The 20,807-nt window shown below is 42.1% G+C and overlaps 1 protein-coding gene across 1 annotated transcript; it reads left to right on the forward strand.

Annotated features, from left to right (window-relative positions):
• The first annotated feature begins 921 nt into the window (after window positions 1-921).
• LOC128601851 (ly6/PLAUR domain-containing protein 1-like) lies at window positions 922-14,804 on the forward strand. The gene is made up of 4 exons (XM_053615247.1): window positions 922-1,043; window positions 4,112-4,272; window positions 9,465-9,599; window positions 14,220-14,804. Exons 1-4 carry the CDS (start codon window positions 922-924, stop codon window positions 14,486-14,488), a joined length of 687 nt encoding a protein of 228 aa, XP_053471222.1. The 3' UTR covers window positions 14,489-14,804.
• The last annotated feature ends 6,003 nt before the right edge of the window (window positions 14,805-20,807 follow it).

Genomic DNA, 20,807 nt, shown 5'->3' on the forward strand with positions numbered 1-20,807 from the left:
TGAGGTGCAAATTAAACAGAACAAAGGAAGAGCTTTACACTGTACACTTGCTCTAATGTTTAAATCATCAGATGTTTTCAGTTAAACACACAAACACACGCGCGCACACACACAGAGGTGTAATGAAGTCCGGTTTAATCGAAACCCTTCAGAAGATAAAATAAAGATGTGTGAGCTTTTGGAGTAGTGTGTGTGTGTGTGTGTGTGTGTGCATTCTCTTCTCCATGCATAAATTCCTTGGCCTTTCTCATGAGTGTGAATGGACTTACAGAAAGGAATAACTCCTCGTGTGTGTGTACTGATTTAATTGGACAATATAATCATGACATGAACTGGCATACCATCAGAAGTGTATTCCCGCCTCACACTCAGTATTCCCTGCATAGACTTGGGGTCCACCGTCACCCTGACCAGGATACAGTGCTTATGAAGATAAATGAATGAATAGTTTAGCATCATTACTTACGCTAGCTTGAGCCACTCTCCGAATATGGTAAAAAAGTTCACCTCTCAGTACACCACTACTGATAAAAAAGACACCTCAATCCCGGTTTACCTTCTTCCCTCATGTGACTGTTACATCCCTGGAAGTATGTTTGAGACTTTTTGGCTAGTCTATGTCTGTGTGTGTGTGTGTGTGTGTGTGTGTGTGTGTGTGTGTGAGAGAGAGAGAGAGAGAGAGTTGAAACCCAGGATCAGATTTGGTTATCAACCTGGGACCTTAACTTCAACTTGCTGTAAGATCAGTCTGAAATATGTGACTCCCTCGAGGTAGTAAGAAGAGGTAATCCGGTAAATCATCATTCCAAACCCCCAGTAAAAATTCTGTTGATGCGTCCTTCTGTTCCTGGTCCCCTAGACAATGTGGTCCCTACTGGTCATTAAGGTGGCACTGATTTGAGAGAGCTCTTCATAGTACTGATGGGACACCTCAATCTGGAATACATCAAGTCAGCAAAGAGGCATGAATACCAGACCAGCCAGATCCACATTTTACAGGCTCTTATTGCTGAAGAGTTCAAGAATGTAAACTCTGAGGCCAGGTTCTGCTTGTATCATCCAGCCATTTTCTGTACCACTTATCCTACACAGGGTTGCAGGAAGCCTGGAGCCTATCAGGTGGGAGACACCCTGGAAGGGGTGCCATGACCAAAATAGATGTCATAGATGTCATAACTGATGTCATAACTGATTTACCCCTTTTCAAAAGAAAACCCAAGAATCCTATGAATGATAGATTTTCCAAGGCTCACTGTTTTATTCCATGATGTGCCCTACCTACTGCATTATCCAGATGATTTGCACGTGTGGTATACCCAAGAACCTAGTGTAACATCGACACACTTGATTCACAATGCAGCTCATTCAAGGCCTTTATGTAAATATTGTGAGTCACATTCAGTGTAACCTAGGGATACCACCTACAGGTCAACAGTCCGGTTGAAAGAGTTATGAAGTTCCTTAGACTTGCATCCTCCCATGGGCCCTATCCAGGGTAGCCTTAATAGTCTCAGTGAAACAAAGTATGGATTTCTACTATGGATGACCACAAAAGATGCCAAAGAACGCCAAGTTAACTATGCCCTTAAACCAACCACTCCAGGAATTGTCCATGGTGGGCATGACATAGCCTGTCCCCTCCCTTTAGGCATGGCTCCTGAAGTGGTCAAACTTTGGATGGCCTGGTTACAGGTGGCCTGGATACCCCTGAGTATAGCAATAACCATGGTAAGGCCTGAGGGGGTAACAACAACAACAGCGAAGCAAGGAGGCAGAGCGATGTCCTCGGCCAAGAAAGTGAGGACATTTACATTTATGGCATTTGGCAGACGCCCTTATCCTGAGCAACTTGCATGTATCTTATTTATACAACTGAGCAGTTGAGGGTTAAGGGCCTTGGTCAAGGGCATGGACTCATGACTTTCTATTCAGTAGTCATTAGTCCAATGTCTTAACCACTGAACTACCACAACTGTCCACATCTGAGCAGAGAGGTGGAGTGACATCCTTAGCTGGGCAGGGTGGGGTGGATGAAGTCATCAGCTGGGCAGGGAGGCAGAGCAACCTTCTCTGTAGGGCAGGGAGGGAGGGAGGGAGACGACGTGATCCCTGATCTGGGCTTGTGCCTTTTCCTCCCGCCATCTTTTCCACATATGACAGATATACCAATTGCTGGCCAGTTTCTCAAGCTGCTGTTGGTTCTGCTTGAGGAGGAGTATGTATGTGTGTGTGTATGTGTGTGTATGTGTGTATGTGTGTATGTGTATGTGTGTATATGTGTGTATATGTGTGTGTATGTATGTGTGTATGTGTGTGTGTGTGTGTGTGTGTGTGAGTGTGTGTGTGTGTGTACGTGTATGTGTGTGTATGTGCGTGTATGTGTGTGTGAGTGTGTGTGTGTGTGCATGTATGTGCGTGTGTGTGTACGTGTGTGTGTGTATGTGTGAATGTGTGCGTGTGTGTACGTGTGTGCGTGTGTGTGTGTTATCTGTGTGTATACGTGTGTGTGTGCATGTGTGTGTGTTATCTGTGTGTGTATACGTGTATGTGTGCGTGTGTGTGTGCGTGTGTGTGTGTGTTATCTGTGTTTGTGTACGTGAGTGTGTGTGTGTGTACGTGTGTGTATGTGTGTGTGTGTGTGTGCATGTGTGTGTGTATGTGTGTGTGTGTGTGAGTTATCTGTGTGTATGTGTGTGTGCGTACGTGTGTGTGAGAGTTATCTGTGTGTGCATGTGTGTGTGTGTGTGCGTGTATGTGTGTGTACGTGTGTGTGTGTGTGAGTTATCTGTGTGTGTGTGTGCGTGTGTGTGCGTGTGTGTGTGCGTGTATGTGTGTGTGTGTACGTGTGTGTATGTGTGTGTGTGTACGTGTGTGTGTGGGTGAGTTATCTGTGTGTGTGTGTGTGTGTGTGTGTGTGTGTGTGTGTGTGCATGTGTGTGTGTATGTGTGTGTGTGTGTGAGTTATCTGTGTGTATGTGTGTGTGCGTACGTGTGTGTGTGAGTTATCTGTGTGTGCATGTGTGTGTGTGTGTGTGTGCGTGTATGTGTGTGTACGTGTGTGTGTGTGAGTTATCTGTGTGTGTGTGTGCGTGTGTGTGCGTGTGTGTGTGCGTGTATGTGTGTGTGTGTACGTGTGTGTATGTGTGTGTGTGTACGTGTGTGTGTGGGTGAGTTATCTGTGTGTGTGTGTGTGTGTGTGTGTGTGTGTGTGTGTGTGTGTCAGGCTGATAAATGAGGGGCCGTGAGGGTTGCGGAGAGTGTGATGCCTCTCCCCGAGTTGACATCATTCTCCTGAGTGTTTGTGAAAGGTTATTAAAGAGACTTTAATCATGACTATCCAGTTTCTGTCTCACTCTGTCTGTCTCACCCTCTCTCATGGCCAGAGGTCAGTCGGTCTCTCTGTCTCTCTCCATGACCAAGCCATTTCCACTTAGCTAGCTCAGTGTACAGTAGCTGTTTTAGCTAGCTGAATGTTTTTCATGTTATTTTCACACATGATTTGTACACAGTTCATTTATAGTAATGTGTGATCTTTACACATTTACACATCAATGCAAGTCGTTTCAGGGCATAACGTGTTGAAATGAACGTTCTCGTGTTTCTCACATGGAAGAATATATCACTGACATTATCACACTTGAAAAGTGTGAGGAGAACTTTACTTCTCTGTGTGTGTTTGTGTGTGATGTAGCATGTTGTGATGTAAGCTAGCTTTGTTCTCATTTAAGCTGTGTTCCTCATGGTTTTCTGCTTGCTGTAGATGTGCACTATGAGGATTGGTTTCCTTCAGTAGTGCTGGAGGGATAACACGAGTGTCCTGATCCAGGAACTGGACAATCCTCTATGTAGTGTGTAATGGAAGAAAGACGCACAGAGCAGGACTGAGGCACGAGCCTCGGAGACCTACAGCCTATACAGTAGCTTAGTTTTTATGTTAGTGTCGTAGTGACTTACTCTGATTTCTGTTCATAAATATGAACATAAAATAAAATAAAATAAAAAGTCAGACTCCCTCCTCCAAGAACCCTGCCCTCCTCCTCCACCACCACCACCACCTCCTCTTCTGCTTCCTACGGTCACGTGACGCTCTCCTGCGCCGTTCTTCCCACAGTAGAGTGCTGCAGGAGGGAAATTATCGCGCGCTGATACAGAGAGCGCTATGGATGGTGCGCGCGGGCTGCCGGGGGTTCCGTGACATGCTCGCCAGCGCGAGGAGGAGGATGCCGGTGCTGGGCTTCAGCGTGTTGACGGTGCTGCTCTGTCTGCGGGAGGGTGAGTAAAACCCCCAAAACAAAGCAAAACGCGCGTGCACACACACCCACACCCACACATATACACATATACATACATACACACACAAAGACGCGCGCGGCATCAGAAGACCTGTTACACCTGCTCACGCGGCGGAGATCAAAGTGGGACATGCCGGGGAGCGTTAGAGCGCGCGCGGCGGGAGAACGCTCTCTCTCTCTCTCTCTCTCTCTCTGATTTATTACTCACCTCAGTATAATAAACTGTTAAGAGTAATACTAATAACGACAATAACAGTTTATAATAAACACGTGCTTTATTCATAAAGAATCGGAATCAGCACGCCGTCTCATTTAGTATTATTATTTATTCTTTACTACATTTAGCGCAGGCTGATTTTCCGCGCGCGCGCACACGCAGGCACGCCTGACTCTGATAAACATTCATTATTATTTTTATTAATAAATCTGATAACATTAATATCAGGACGTGAAGATGAACTGAACACACGAGCGCTTTTAATTAGAATTACAATTATAATTAAATCTCCTGGTTATTAATGGATTACATGAAGATGACCCAGGTGTGTGTGTGTGTGTGTGTGTGTGTGATTTAGTTCCTGATTGAAACTCATTACATGTTAATGCGATCATCACGTCAGTGTGCTGATGACTTCACGTGCCTCCTCATAAACTCATAAACATTTACAACTAAATAAGTTATAATTATATCTCTGTGTCGGTAATAAGAGGAAGCTTCTCGCGCGCACATTAAATCTCCTGAGTTAATCATGTTAATTAATCCATGTGTTATTAATTAATTAATTATTACAATATAACAGATTATTTATTTGTGTATTTATTTATTTAAAGGAATCAGTGAAAATTCTTCAGAACGTTTGCTGTAAGAGAACCTTTTTTTCTGATATCCTGATGATTCTTTATCTCTCGGGTTTGTTTGTGCTACAGAGTACTAAAATATTTTAGCTAGAATTAATGAGAACCAAAAGGTTCTTTAGGGAACCATCACTCTAAAGATTTTTTTTGTAAAGACAGTGAATGATGCTCTACAGATTTTACAGTGTGTGTTAGGTTTGGGACGGAACCATGATGATGATGAGGAGGAGGAAGTTAATAGGACACACTCAAAACATTACACAATTATTAATATATGATATTATACTGTAATGTAAAAAAAATCAGCCCCTGAATGTGTGTGTGTGTGTGTGTGTGTGTGTGTGTGTGTGTGTGATGAAGAAAAAGATTCTTGTGCACATAATACACACACACACACACACACACACACACACACACACACACACACTGTATTTAATATATAGTAGTAAATCAGTTGCTGCCAATACATTTCTGTTTTATACCAAAACATTGCAGCAAAATTATACATAAAATTATATAAGTATGTTTTTGGAAAATTATTTAAAATCACAGAGAGATAATACTTAATAGACATAATACTTTATAATTTTTAAACAATCCTCTTTAATGAATATTAACATCAAACCCTCTGTGCAAATTTATAATTTATTAAATCCAGTGCAGGATTTTAATTAGGTTAAAATTAAGTTTATTATTATTAGGGGAATATTAAGGCATGTTAATTAATATTCAATTTAAAATAAAATCAAAACAAAACCCCCAAAGTGTATGTGATATACACAATTTATTAGGAACACTACACTAATACTGTGTAGAGCCTCCCTTTAGACTCAATGCTTCATGGATTCCACAAGATGTTGGAAACAGTCCTTTGAGGTTCTGCTCCATGTCGAGATGATTCCGCTCTAACGTTCTCCTGCTCCATGTCGAGATGATTCCGCTCTAACGTTCTCCTGCTCCATGTCGAGATGATTCCGCAATAACGTTCTCCTGCTCCATGTTGAGATGATTCCGCAATAACGTTCTCCTGCTCCATGTTGAGATGATTCCGTTCTGGATTCAGATCCAGTGACTGTGAAGGCCAGTGAAGAACACTAAAGTTATTTTCATGTTCATAAACCCAGTTTGAGATGACTGTGCTTTGTGACATGGTGCATTATCATGCTAGAAATAGCCATTAGAAGATGGTCATTTGTGGCCATGAAGGGATTCACCTGGTCAGCAACAATACTCAGATATGTTGTGGTATTTACTTATTATTATTAACAGCCCAAAGTGCACCAAGAAAACATTCCCCACACCATTACACCACCTCCACCAGCCTGGACTGGTGACACAAGACAGGGTGGGTCCATGGGTTCATGCTGTTGGAGCCAAATTCTGACCCAACCATCTGTGTGCCTCAGCAGAAATCAAGATTCATCAGTCCAGGTGATGTTTCTCAGTCTTCAGCTGCCCAGTGTTGTGAGTCTGTGTCCACTGCAGCCTCAGCTTTCTGTTCTTGGCTGACAGAAGAGGAACCCGACGTGGTCTTCTGCTGTTGTAGCTTATCCACCTCAAGGTTCAATGAGTTGTGCATTCTGAGAAGCTTTTCTGCTCACCACAATGATACAGAGTGATTATCAGAGTTACTGTAGCTTTTTTCTCAGCTCCAACCAGTCTGACAGTTCTCCTCTGACCTCTCTCATCAACAAGATGTTTCCGTCCTCAGAACTGCTGCTCACTGGATGTTTTTTCTTTATTGCACCATTCTGAGTAACTCTAGAGACTTGTGTGTGTGTGTGTGTGTGTGTGTGTGTGTGTGTGTGAAAATCCCAGGAGATCAGCAGTTATAGAAATACTGAAACCAGCCTGTCTGGCACCAACAATCATACCACGGTCAAAATCACGGGGAGAAGTTTCCTCATTCTGATGGTTGATGTGAACATTACCCGAAGCTGCTGCCCGTATCTGCTTGATGTTATACATTGCACTGCTAACATATGATTGGCTGATTAGATGACTGCATGAATGAGTAGGTGTACAAATGTTCCTAATAAAGTGTTCAGCAAATATATATATATATATATATATATATATATATATATATATATATAAAAGTATATGAATTATTAAATCATATAAATGTGTGTGTGTGTGTGTGTGTGTGTGTGTGTATGTGTGTGTGAAACTGTGGTGCAGAACTAATTGTGACGAGTGTCACTGTGGAGTGAAACGTTAAATCTCTTCACATTAAACCAATAGAATCATCAGAACATCAGTAAACACTGCTGAGCTTTCAACATTAACACAAATTTTTATATAATTACTACAGAATATCTTGCGTTTATATTTTCTCGGCCTGAGAAATGCTCCTGTGGCTAACTGTGTGTGTGTGTGTGTGTGTGTGAGAGAGAGAGAGAGAATATAAAGGTCACTTTGTGTGCAGTGTTTTTCTACATCATGGCGGTAAGTGCATAAGGCTTTACAGACCCGTGGAGGCCACAGCGTTTATAAGCCTGCAGTGTGTACACATGTGATTACACATCCTCACCTTATATTAATATCATATATTAATGAAGTGCATTTTTATTAATGTTAATTACTTCATAATTCACACACAAATTTACACACATCAAGATGTTAAAAAGCAAAAGTGTGTCATGTAGTAATAATCAGATTATTGCAGTGTTCATGATTTATCAGATTATTGACATTATTTTAACTAATCTAAACATCGGAGAATAAATCTTGTCTAAAATGGTGTTTGTCTGTGGGGCGTGTCTGTGTATGTGGGGCGTGTCTGTGTTCGTGGGGCGTGGCTGTGGGGCGTGGTTGTATCTGTGAGACGTGTCTGTGTCCGTGAGGCATGTCTCCAACTGTAGGTCGTGTCTGTGTCTGTGAATTGTGTCTGTGTCTATGAAGCGTGTCTATGTCTGTGGGGTGTGTCTGTGGGGCATGTCTGTGTCTGTGGGGCATGTCTGTGGGGTGTGTCTGTGGGGCGTGTCTGTGGGCCATGTCTGTGGGGCCTGTCTGTGTTCGTGGGGCGTGTCTGTGGGGCGTGTCTGTGTCCGTGAGGCATGTCTCCAACTGTAGGTCGTGTCTGTGTCGGTGAATTGTGTCTGTGTCTATGAGGCGTGTCTATGTCTGTGGGGTGTGTCTGTGGGGCATGTCTGTGTCTGTGGGGCGTGTCTGTGGGGTGTGTCTGTGGGGCGTGTCTGTGTCTGTGGGCCATGTCTGTGGGGCCTGTCTGTGTTCGTGGGGCGTGTCTGTGTCCGTGAGGCATGTCTCCGTCTGTAGGGCGTGTCTGTGTCTGTGTCTACGAGGTGTGTCTATGTCTGTGGGGCATGTCTGTGGGGTGTGTCTGTGGGGTGTTTCTGTGGGGCATGTCTGTGTCTGTGGGGTGTGTCTGTCGGGTGTGTCTGTGGGCAAAATGTGATCTAATTCATATATCATTATATTTTTTGGTTTTAAATTTATATTCACAAATTATTTTTACGTTGTATTAGAAAAAAACACCATTTCATGATTCTGTCCACATTTTCTATCCCTGATATTTTTCTGGTTTAAAGGTGGTGGTCTAGACAGTACTGACAAACTCTACTGCAGTGAGCCCATGTCCCCACCTGACGCTCACATCTTTATTCAGAAAAGTGAAGGAGAATGCTGGGTATGAAAGACTCACAGGTGTGTGAGCTCAGCTATATTGTCAAAACAAGGATCTGTGTGAAGTGTGTTAATGTGTACACACACACACACACACACACACACACACACACACACACACACACAGCTGTGGAAGACACACATCAGCAGTACATAATTCCACAAAGAGAAAATCAAGACAGATCAAGTCAGTTGATCTCCATTACAGAGCGAGGCTCTTCTGTTCCACTCGGAGTTGAAGCAGTTAGACCTGAAATAACATCTCTGACCAGACAACAGGGCGTTGCTTCAGAAGATAAAGGGGCGTCCCCTTGACATGAGGAGGAGGTGGAGCTTATAATGCTTTAATATAGTGTACGTTTATTTGTGTGTAAAAGGCATATGGGTTTGGGGAGGGTGACCGGAGTAAGTTTGTGTGTCAGTGAAACTCACACTATTGTGTGTTTACTCAGGTTGCCTTTGTTTTATCTTACACAACGTCCTCACGTGTTCACACTGACACACACATAAACTGCACTCACCAACAGCACATATAAAATACAAACTGCACGTGTAAAGTGTACTCATAAACTACACTCACTAACTCTACTTATGAACCAGATTCTTTTGGTCAGAATCTTATTTTGTGTTAATAAACATGTCACCTGTGTGTGTGTGTGTGTGTGTGTGTAGTTGGTGCTCTGCAGATTCAGTGTTATCAGTGTGAGGAGATTCAGCAGGATGACTGCTCATCTCCAGAGTTCATCGTTAACTGCACTGTTAATGTGCAGGACATGTGCCAGAAGGAAGTTCTCATCAGGTGGGACGGTAAGAACACAGTGTCAGATTTTTAAAATGTTTACCCGTTTATTCACTCCAAACAAGAACCGCCCCCTGAGTCTAGACGTATAACAACCCTGTCGCCGTCATAACAGCCACGTCCCCGTTATAACAACCCCGTCGCCGTTATAACAGCCACGTCCCCGTTATAACAACCCTGTTGCCGTCATAACAGCCCTGTTGCCGTTAAAATAGCCCCATCGCCATTGTAATAGCCCCTTCGCTATGATAACAACCCTGTCGCCGTCATAACAACCCTGTCGCCGTCATAACAACCCTGTCGCCGTCATAACAGCCTCTGTCGCCGTCATAACAGCCACGTCCCCGTCATAACAACCCCATCGCCTTTATAACAGCCCCGTCACCGTTATAACAGCCCCGTCACCTTTATAACAGCCCCACCTCCGTCATGACAGCCACGTCCCCGTCGCCGTCATAACAGCCACGTCCCCGTCATAACAGCCCCTTCGCCGTCATAACAGCCCTTTGTCCGTTATAACAGCCCTGTTGCCGTTATAACAACCCCTTCGCCATGATAACAACCCTGTTGTTGTCATAACGTCCCCGTCGCCGTCATAACAGCCATGTCCCCGTCATAACAACCCCGTCGCCTTTATAACAGCCCCGTCACTGTTATAACAGCCCCTTCTCCGTTATAACAACCCCTTCTCCGTTATAACAGCCCCGTCACTGTTATAACAGCCCCTTCTCCGTTATAACAGCCCCGTCACCTTTATAACAGCCCCTTCTCCGTTATAACAGCCCCGTCACCTTTATAACAGCCCCTTCGCCGTTATAACAGCCCCGTCGCCTTTATAACAGCCCCTTCGCCGTTATAACAGCCCCGTCGCATTTATAACAACCCCGTCGCCGTTATAACAGCCCCTTCGCCGTTATGACAGCCCCTTCGCCGTTATGACAGCCCCTTCGCCGTTATGACAGCCCCTTCGCCGTTATGACAGCCCCTTCGCCGTTATAACAGCCCCGTTGCCTTTATAACAGCCCCTTCGCCGTTATAACAGCCCCGTCGCCTTTATAACAGCCCCTTCGCCGTTATAACAGCCCCGTCGCCTTTCTAACAGCCCCGTCACCTTTATAACAGCCCCTTCTCCGTTATAACAGCCCCGTCACCTTTATAACAGCCCCTTCTCCGTTATAACAGCCCCGTCACCTTTATAACAGCCCCTTCGCCGTTATAACAGCCCCGTCACCTTTATAACAGCCCCTTCTCCGTTATAACAGCCCCGTCACCTTTATAACAGCCCCTTCGCCGTTATAACAGCCCCGTCACCTTTATAACAGCCCCTTCGCCGTTATAACAGCCCCGTCACCTTTATAACAGCCCCTTCGCCGTTATAACAGCCCCGTCGCATTTATAACAACCCCGTCGCCGTTATAACAGCCCCTTCGCCGTTATGACAGCCCCTTCGCCGTTATGACAGCCCCTTCGCCGTTATGACAGCCCCTTCGCCGTTATGACAGCCCCTTCGCCGTTATAACAGCCCCTTCGCCGTTATAACAGCCCCGTTGCCTTTATAACAGCCCCTTCGCCGTTATAACAGCCCCGTCGCCTTTATAACAGCCCCTTCGCCGTTATAATAGCCCCGTCGCCTTTCTAACAGCCCCGTCGCCGTTATAACAGCCCCTTCGCCGTTATAACAGCCCCGTCGCCTTTATAACAGCCCCTTCGCCGTTATAACAGCCCCGTCGCCTTTCTAACAGCCCCTTCGCCGTTATAACAGCCCCTTTGCCTTTATAACAGCCCCTTCGCCGTTATAACAGCCCCGTCGCCTTTCTAACAGCCCCGTCGCCGTTATAACAGCCCCTTCGCCGTTATAACAGCCCCGTCGCCTTTATAACAGCCCCTTCGCCGTTATAACAGCCCCGTCGCCTTTCTAACAGCCCCTTCGCCGTTATAACAGCCCCTTTGCCTTTATAACAGCCCCTTCACCGTTATAACGGCCCCGTCGCCTTTATAACAGCCCCTTCACCGTTATAACAGCCCCGTCGCCTTTATAACATCCCCGTCGCCGTTATAACAGCCCCGTCGCTTTTATAACGGCCCCTTCGCCGTTATAACGGCCCCGTTGCCTGTATAACAACCCCGTGTTACAGCAGTGTATCATTACAGAGGTACAGTGTTACAGTGTAACTGTTAGTGTTACTGTTAGTGTTACATTGTAAGTGTTAACTGTAACATCATTGCAGGGTTACACTATTACAGTTTTGTAACATTACAGAGATACAGTGTTTCAGCAGTGTGAATGTGTTACAGTATTGTAGCATTAGCGTTATTAGTGTTATTGTTCTTGTTGTTAATTTATATTTCTATTTTTGCCATTTCCCCGTGTGTTCAATCACCCCCTTCTTCAGTAAATTTCAGTTTCCTAGAGTTCATTCTGTTACAGTTACAGTGATACAGACCGGACCCTCCTGTCCAGCAATGGCTTCTGGGTGGGGAACACTTTGATGGGTTTAGTTGTTAGAACGGTCTCAGTGCAGACGTCTATGTAGGCCAGGACTGATGTACTATATTCCTCTAGATCAGCTGTCCTCATGAATACATCCCTGTCTGTAAGCTCAAAACAATCTTGCAGTTGTGAGGTGGCTTCCTCACTCCAAACTTTGAAAGTATTAACATCTGGCTTTGTTCTGCTGATTAGCGGCATATAGGACGGGTTCAACACCAGTGAAACATGATCATGACAGGCCAGATGTGGGGATGAGTTGGCTTTGTAGGCTCCCAGGAATAATTGTATGGATATCCAGGATATTCTTTTCTCTAGTTTGTTGATGTTTGAAGGTAATTTAAGCAGTATTGTCTTCAGTCAATGCGATTAAAACCTCTGATACAATCACGGCACCCTCTGGATGTGTAGTCTACACACACCGCCAGGTTGCTTATTATGTTGTTGTTACTGTTGATGTCATAGTTGTTGATGCTGTTATTGCTGTTGTGTTATTGCTTTTATCGATGCTTTTATCGTCATGATTGTTTATGTTGTTGGTGATATTGCTGATGGTGATTTTTTTTTTAAATCTTTGTCATGGTTGTTATTGTTTTCAGTGTTGTTGTTCGTGGTGTTGTTGTTGATGTTGTATGGTGTGTGTGTGTGTGTGTGTGTGTGGGTGGGTTAATAAAAACAAGGGGGCTATTCCAGGCAGTGAGCTAATAAAAGTGGGACTTGTTGGAAATAGGCTTGCTTGATTTAGAGTAACAGGTCAATCCATCCATGAAATTCCTCTCATTCAAGCCAGAATTTGCTGATCGAAGCTCACACCCACACATGATATATGAGGAACAATGACATATAATTAAATTATACAACAAATAGAAAAACATGATTGTAAATAAAAGCAGCACCTTGGCAATTAACAAAGCTGAAGAAGCAGCATGGCAGAGAATATACATCTGAATAAATGTGTAAGAACATATCATTAAAACAAACAGATAAACAATTATATAAAAGACAATTAATTGGTTCTGCTCATAAATCATATACAGTATATATAAGATTATTTAGCCAGATTTTACTGTCTGTGCTCTAACTACACTGTAAGAAAAAGTTCATACACTTTATAGAAGTTGAATATACTTGGTTCAAATGTATATCAGCTTCGATTAGCTTCGTTTGCAGAACGGAAATTAGCCGGGCTTGTTGAAATAAACCTGGCTTATCTAGTTAGCTTGCTTCATGGAATAACCGCAAGTTCTTTGATGGATCCTGAGTAAGAATACAATGACAGTGTGTAAGCAGGTTAGATATTCCATCATGATTCCTCAGTGTGCTTCTGGTTTTATTTGATCTTATTTTATAAAATGAGTTGCACAGTACATGATGAACATGGTCAGTGAGATATGACCCACAGTGGAGTGAGGTTATATAAAGTGAGGAGAAAGCTGTTACTGTTATGCTTAATGTAAAAGTGTATTTACAAATGTACTTATGAGCTCATCTATGAGTTTATTTAATATAAATAATAAACAATCTAAATAAGAATGCATGAAAAACCAAGCAGAATTTGTGAGTTAACTGAATGACATAACCCAATATCCATGATAAAGTTGTAATGGAGTCTATGGGGAATAATCAGTATTAGTGTAGAGGCACAGATCATTTTACTGTGTAATTTATAAAGTAGAATTTGTGTCCTTATTTTCTTTTAACCTACAGCCACTATTAAAGTCACAAAGTAAAAGAGGGAGAGGAAAAAAAAGAAGGGAAAAGAGGAAATGTTAAAACCACATATACACTTATCAGTGAACTCAACAAATCAATAACAAATAGAACAATCTAATTAATAGTAAAAATATTGCCATGGTTGCACCAAACACGGCGCAGGACGACGACTCCCATCAGCCACTGCGCCACACACGGTCATGACGTTTTATGTCACATGACTGTTTGCACCTGATCCACATTTATGTTTAATGAGCACTAGTATTTAAATCAGTTCATTATTAAATGTTTAAGTATTGAAGTGGGGAAAAAAATGAAAAACAAAGAACTTGGTGGGGAAATTATTGTTCTTTAAAATGTGACTTTTCTGTTCATCAAATATTAATTTAGGGTAGTAAATTAAAGTAATTTCTGTGTGTGTATACAGGTGTACACTACAGGAAGTCATGTGCGTCGTCTGGGGCGTGTCTGATCGCATCATCAGGGTATCAGCAGTTCTGTACAGGGAAGCTCAACTCCGTCTGCATCACCTGCTGTAACACACCGCTGTGTAACGGCCCACGGCAAAGACGCCGCCCACCCGGCTCGCCTGCCTCACCCCTCCCCCTACTGCCCCTTTCACTATTGCTCATCTCTGCCCTCCTCTCACTGTCTCTCTCTCTGTCTGTCTCTCCATCTGTCTGTCTCGCTCACTGATGCTTCAGCTCTGCACGCTCACTGACTTCATATCACTTACGGAGAAACCATCAAAACTGTCTCACTTCCATTGTCTCCCTTTACGTCACCCTCTCTGGTACACTCACTGACGCTAAAGTTCTGTCTCTCTCTGCCTGTATAATTCTCTCTCTCTCTCTCTCTCTCTCTCTCTCTCTCTCTCTTTTTCCTGCTCCATACTGCAACTAAATTTATGCCAGTCAGATATTAAAGGTCATATCCTCTTCCTGTCTCACTCTCACTTTTACTCTCTCTTTCTCCTTATCCTTGTCTCTCCCTTTGTTCCTGTCTCTCTCGCTCCCTGTCTCTCTCTCTCCCTGTCTGTCTCGCTCCCTGTCTCTCTCACTCCCTGTCTCTCTGTGCTTTCAAAAGACAGGGTGTTAGTGTTGGTCAGTCTATACAGGATGTGCAGGTGTATACACACAAGTCCATAAGAATGCAGTTATAACTCAGAACCACACTGCGCTGCAACACCTCATTGTTGAAATAAATAGACTAATAAATCCATCTGTTTATGAGCTCTCTCTCTCGCTCTCTCTCTCTCTCTCTCTCTCTCACTCTCAGTAACTTAGACCATGTCCTTTCCACCTCTCAGTCTCTCTAACTCTATCTGTCTTCACATCTGTATTGTGTGTATGTGTGTGGTAAGGCATGGATCTCTGAGACAGAAGCTCTGCTGGGGACCCTGAGGGCTTCATTAGGAGAGGCTGTCGACTGTGTGTGTGTGTGTGTGTGTGTGTGTGTGTGTGTGTGTTATATAAGAGTGGAAGTTAGGAAATGGGGGGGGAAGAATGTTACTGCATGAGTTGTTATTGTGGTGTAAAGTCACAGAGAGACAGACAGGACTGTGAGACACACTCATATCACAGCTTCATTATAAAACACTGCAGCTTGTAACATGTTCTTGGAGATGAGTAAATTCTGAATAGCCCAATGATAAAATAAAAGTTTTTAACAGTGTTTAGAATGACATACCAGTTGTTAAACTGCACTCATGTGGAGGAGTTAGCAGATGAAAAGACTGATTAACTGAGAGCACAGCGTGGTGTGGAAACTCCTTATAGCTCAACGATGGATGAAGGATGTGATGTCTACAGCAATGTCTGGGAGGTTTTAACCATTTTCAACTCTGGCCTCAGTAGCATCCAACAATGGGTCTGGATTGGTCTCTTTGATCTGGCTTGTGCCACTGATCTGACTCTAATCTAACTGAGTGGGATCGGATAGTGATATGCAACCTGCAGTCTGAAAATGCTCTTTCACACAGTGCTGGTTACGATGGAATTCACTCTGCCACACTACATGGAATTTATTTTCATTTTATTCAGCTTAAAAGGAGGAAAAATAAGTGTGGGAGAAATTCCTTCAGGAGAGGGTGGGATTAAAAACAGTCACAGTGATATGAAAGTGTTAATGGTCCAATAAAGAAAATAAATAAATAAATAAACATTTAAAAGTTTTGTGCACTTGACTGCAGAATCAGCTTCACCTAGTCTGATGATGGCTTTCTTTACCATTTTCCTGTGTGTTTTCTGCCTCACATGTACACACATTCACAGTTACAAGTATAATTCAGCTTTGAATGGTGCTAGTGTGAAAAGGGCGAAGTGCCTGAGTTATAGCACACCGTGTAATCAATTTCAAGGTGGAGGTTGATCTGATAAACTGGAGCATTTGCTCAGATAGTCAGGATACAAAATCAGTTCCTCTAAAAAAGTCATTTTTCCTCATTACAATTTTTAATCCATAAAAGTCTTTTTGCTGAATTTATTCTGAATGCTTATTTTAAAACTTTCCAGACATTTTCTCATACACTGAATATTCAGTATACACCTGAAGAACATCTGAAAACCATGTTTGTGTCTGTACATGTAATGGGACACACTCAGTACTGCATGCACAGCCTTAATTCAATACCGAGGCATTGATATTTATCTTCTCTCATGATGAAGCCACACTAACTGGGCTTATTGAAGGTCTCTCAGGTTTATGAAGCACGATGGTTTATCTTCCATCCACATACAACTCAACTGAATGACTGAATGTTTAAAACTGATTTCTTCATGCCCTTGATAATGTATTTAAAAAAAAAGATAAGGATTCTGGGAAAAGTTTCACCCCATAATATAGAATAATGATTATACTTGCTTGCAGAAAACTGCTTGAAAATTGAAATATGATTGGTGACAAACTTAACCAGTAATCATTGAAATTGCTTTCTTAAGTATAGAAGAGCTCTGATTGTCACTCAGGCACCCAAAATAACCCATAATTCCTATTCAGCACAGGAGCTACGCTAACCAGATTCAAGATATCACCAGCCTGTAGAAGAATCACTTTCAGCTACTGCATAATTTTTTTTAAATAACACAGTCAAAATACAGAAAATGGATCTAACGGATCCTAAGTGAATCTGGTACTCAACACAAAGCCCACAACAATATTGAGATATAACAAGATCAGACTGGCTTGAATCCTTTAACACAATCTACCATACTTAGTTCACCATACTAATTCACTCTATCAGAGAAAGAGTTGGACCACTTACAATGATAATAAACACCTCTCTTAACATTGACTCTGTAAAGCTTTCAGACTAGCAGTTATCAAAGCAATATGAAACCTGATATTTACCCATGTGAATTGCTAAATTACACTGTCATTTCACACCTCCAGGATCTCCAAAATCTCAGAGAAGGTTGAGGCTGAGCACCTGAGCTCATCACATACAGCATAATAAATGTTCCAGTTAGGAACAACTTCACATTTGTTAAAGAAATATGAGCATCAGAGTCATTTTGAATTCATTATAGTTTTAAATTGAAGTCTATTACATTGAACTGAAGTTATGAACTGTTCAGTGATGGAGACTTGAGTGCAAACCGTTCTTAGCAATTGCAGTCTAATGGCTATTCAAGGATGAACATCCACATCCATCTTTATGGTTTCTTTGTGGTACCATCCACAGTAATCTCATGTTGATCTTTAACTGTCTGTGTGGGGCAATCCTCTAGGTCAGCCAGTGATGAAAACTCCAAATAGAAGTAGGGCATCAGGATGGATCAGGCAGGTATGGAGAGCAGAAAGGGTCAGAATCAGTGGTATCTCAGTAGTAGCATGTGTAGCTCAACAGAAAACGTGAGGAAGGGCAAAGAGAGAGAACACAGATTATTAGGTATGCTCCTGTCCTGCAATTCTTTATGAAAATATACATTGTGTGTGAGTGAAAGCAGGGACTCCGGCAAGACTAGCTATGACAGTGTAACTAAAAGGGAGAACCAGAAGGGAACACAGACAAAAGGGCTCCCTGGAACTCAAGGTGGCCAGCCTCTCCATCATCAACACACCTGGGTGAAGGTGTGAAAGTGGGGGGTGACAGCATCCAAACATCACAGTTCACCACAACACTCTATACCTGTGAGCCTCTAGATCTGCTACTTTACCTAAGAAAAAAAACTATTCATAAAAAACTTGAATAAACAAACATGTTTTCAACCTGGACTTAAACACTGAGACTGTGTCTGAGTCCCGAACACTAATCGGAAGACTGTTCCATATCTGTGGGTCTTTATAAGAGAAAGCTCTTCCCCCTGCTGTAGCCTTCACTATTCCAGGTACCAACAAATAGCCTGCACCTTTTGATCTAAGTATCCTATATCCTCTAATGATAGACCTGTGATTAATGAAAATGGCTATGTTCTGGTTATGTCATCAATCAGTATGATGTGTAGAAATGTAAGCTAGAGGTAATAAGGAAATTTTTTTGTCAATTAACATTAATTTACTTTTCTTCATCACCGCTACCATATTTGTAATTATCCCTTGAGTTTGGAATCATCCTATGTTGTCTTCATATTAATGGATTTAAGACTAGTGTCATAGAAACGCTCACATTTCTCACACTGACTTTGTTGTCGACTGACTGAGTGTCACAATATACTAGTGTTGGGTCCGAGTCCACCTTTGTTGAGTTCAAGCCAAGACCAAGTCCTTAACCAATTGAGTCTGAGTCCTTAATGGCCGAGACCAAGTCGAGTCCAAAAAGTAATTAAATTGAAAAAAGATTTGAAATTGCGATTGTAAAATCAACACTGAGCTTAAATTAATATTATATATGTGTATATATATATATATACACACACAAACCAATATCAACATTAAAGTAACAAAAAATACCTCTATTACATCTTACCATTGCTATTTAATATTTTTATTTCATGTCATCAGCACCTCAACTAGTTTCCTATCAAAAAATGGTTTCAAAGAAAAAAAAAATAGATATAGAGGTATGTGTAGAACTTTTATTATATTACAAGTGTATGAAAATACAAATGAAGCTGTTTTGTTATTGTATCACACTATATGGTGTCGTCCAGTTGGAGTTGATGTCAATGATGTGATGCGTCTCCTCCACAGTTATATAGTCTGAGAGAGAGAGTACAGAGTAGACTTACATTCAGCAGCAGCTCATAACAACAAGCTTCATGCTTTATTACTGCTTTTAATCTGTCTATCAATCACAACACACTCATTTCTGAACACAGATCTGTTCTTCTAACTTTTCATTTTAATTCATAAAATAAATAAAAATCCCTATCAGCAGGGTTTATGATATTTACTACATTAAGAAGTACATTTCACAAAATTTACGTGAAATTCAAGACTGGAATCAGTAAATGCTGATGTTTAGGGGCTGGCAATACGACTACGATCTTATTTCACCTTAACGATACATTTTCTCAGGTAGGTCTATCAGTGTTCAAGTAAGAAATACTATGGAAACTGAATAAAGCAATTAAATGTAAAATAAAACAGACTTCACTGTGTGACATATACACTGATTCTTATTAAATGTACTGAAGTTATTCGGTCTAAAGAGTGAGTGAGTGATTTTCTGTTTGTGAGTCCAAAATGTCAGAGTCTGTGTCAAGTTCGAGTACAAATTTACCCAAGTGCGTGACAAGTCCGAGGTAGTTCATAATTGGCCTCGAGTCCGGACACAAGTCCGAGTCTGGGATCGTGTAACCCAACTCTACGATATACGTTCTAACGCCACAGATTTCAACGCATGATCAAAGAATTCTTTTATGATATTTTGGACACACCAAGAAAGTCTGTTTTCCTTCAAGGCTAAAATATCCTATTCCATTCTGCTGTCCTTAACCTTGACCATAACCCTGAGTGTAACCCTGACCGTTACTCTGACCTATTGTTCAGGCTCTGATGAGGTTGTGTTTCTCCTCCATGTCAGATTATCATATTAAGGAGGGAAATTAACCCTGTAATGTCCTTGACCACAGACGGAGACATATTCAGCTTCCCTGTGGTGTATTTGTATTCTGCTGGAAGGCTGGAGTCCCAAAGTATAAACTCTATTCTCCAGCTGACGATGAAAAAGTATAAAGTATAAACTATAAAGTATAAACTAACTGGCCATATTCTCCAGCTGTTGATGAGTAAGTATAGAGTGTGAACTGACCATGCTAAGTGTACTGAAATGATCTTCAGTATGAACATGAGGGTCAAATTTTTATTTGAGTTTTTTAGATTTAAGTCTATATTTTCCAACTGAGACTTGAGCAGCAACTGTTTTTAGCAAGTGCAATCTTTAGGCTATGCAAGTGAAACTGTACACAGCCATCTTTAGTATCCATGTGGTACCACCCAAAGCAGTCTCACAGCAATCTTTAGGCTATATATGTGGAGCCATCCCCAGGAGCAGCAAGTGATACTCAGGTGAAGGAGGCACCATGCAGAAGTAGAACATCGAGATGGATCAGGCAGAGACAGAGAGAGAGAGAGAGAGAGAGAGAGAGAGAGATTATCATATATGCTCTTAATCACCATATGTCCTATAGTGATTTAATTAATTAAGTGGGAATTAGCACTTTGTTAATAGTGTTATAGTGTTAAGTGTTATATAAAAATAAGTGGATTTTTAGGCTGAAGCTACTCTTAGTCTCTAACCTAGTGAGCCACTTTGAGGATGTGTTTATTTATAGGGACCTCAAAGCATTTTTGAAAGCTGCTTTGGATAAGATTGTCTGCTAAATGCCTTAAATGTAAATGTAAGAGAAAGTACATGGTGTGTAGAATGGAGTCAGATTAGCAAGATTAACTATGACAGCATAAATTAAAGGGAGAGTCAGAAGGTAACACAGACATGAGAGTGCCCTGGGACATAAAACGGTCAGCCACTCCACCATCAACACACCTGGGTGAACCTGAGAGACAGAGTTCACACAGGGACTGTGGAGCGAGAACATTCAGTGCTTTACATGTCAGTAATAGTATTTTATAA

This window comes from Ictalurus furcatus, chromosome 26 (assembly GCF_023375685.1).
Source record: "Ictalurus furcatus strain D&B chromosome 26, Billie_1.0, whole genome shotgun sequence".
NCBI classification, from domain to species: Eukaryota; Metazoa; Chordata; class Actinopteri; order Siluriformes; family Ictaluridae; genus Ictalurus; species Ictalurus furcatus.

Coding starts and splice junctions, on each gene's coding strand:
- LOC128601851 (XM_053615247.1), top strand. CDS start 922: ATGGGACACCTCAATCTGGAATACATCAAGTCAGCAAAGAGGCATGAA. Junction 4,273..9,464: donor GCTGCTCTGTCTGCGGGAGG/GTGAGTAAAACC, acceptor GTGTGTGTGTAG/TTGGTGCTCTGCAGATTCAG. Junction 9,600..14,219: donor AGTTCTCATCAGGTGGGACG/GTAAGAACACAG, acceptor GTGTGTATACAG/GTGTACACTACAGGAAGTCA.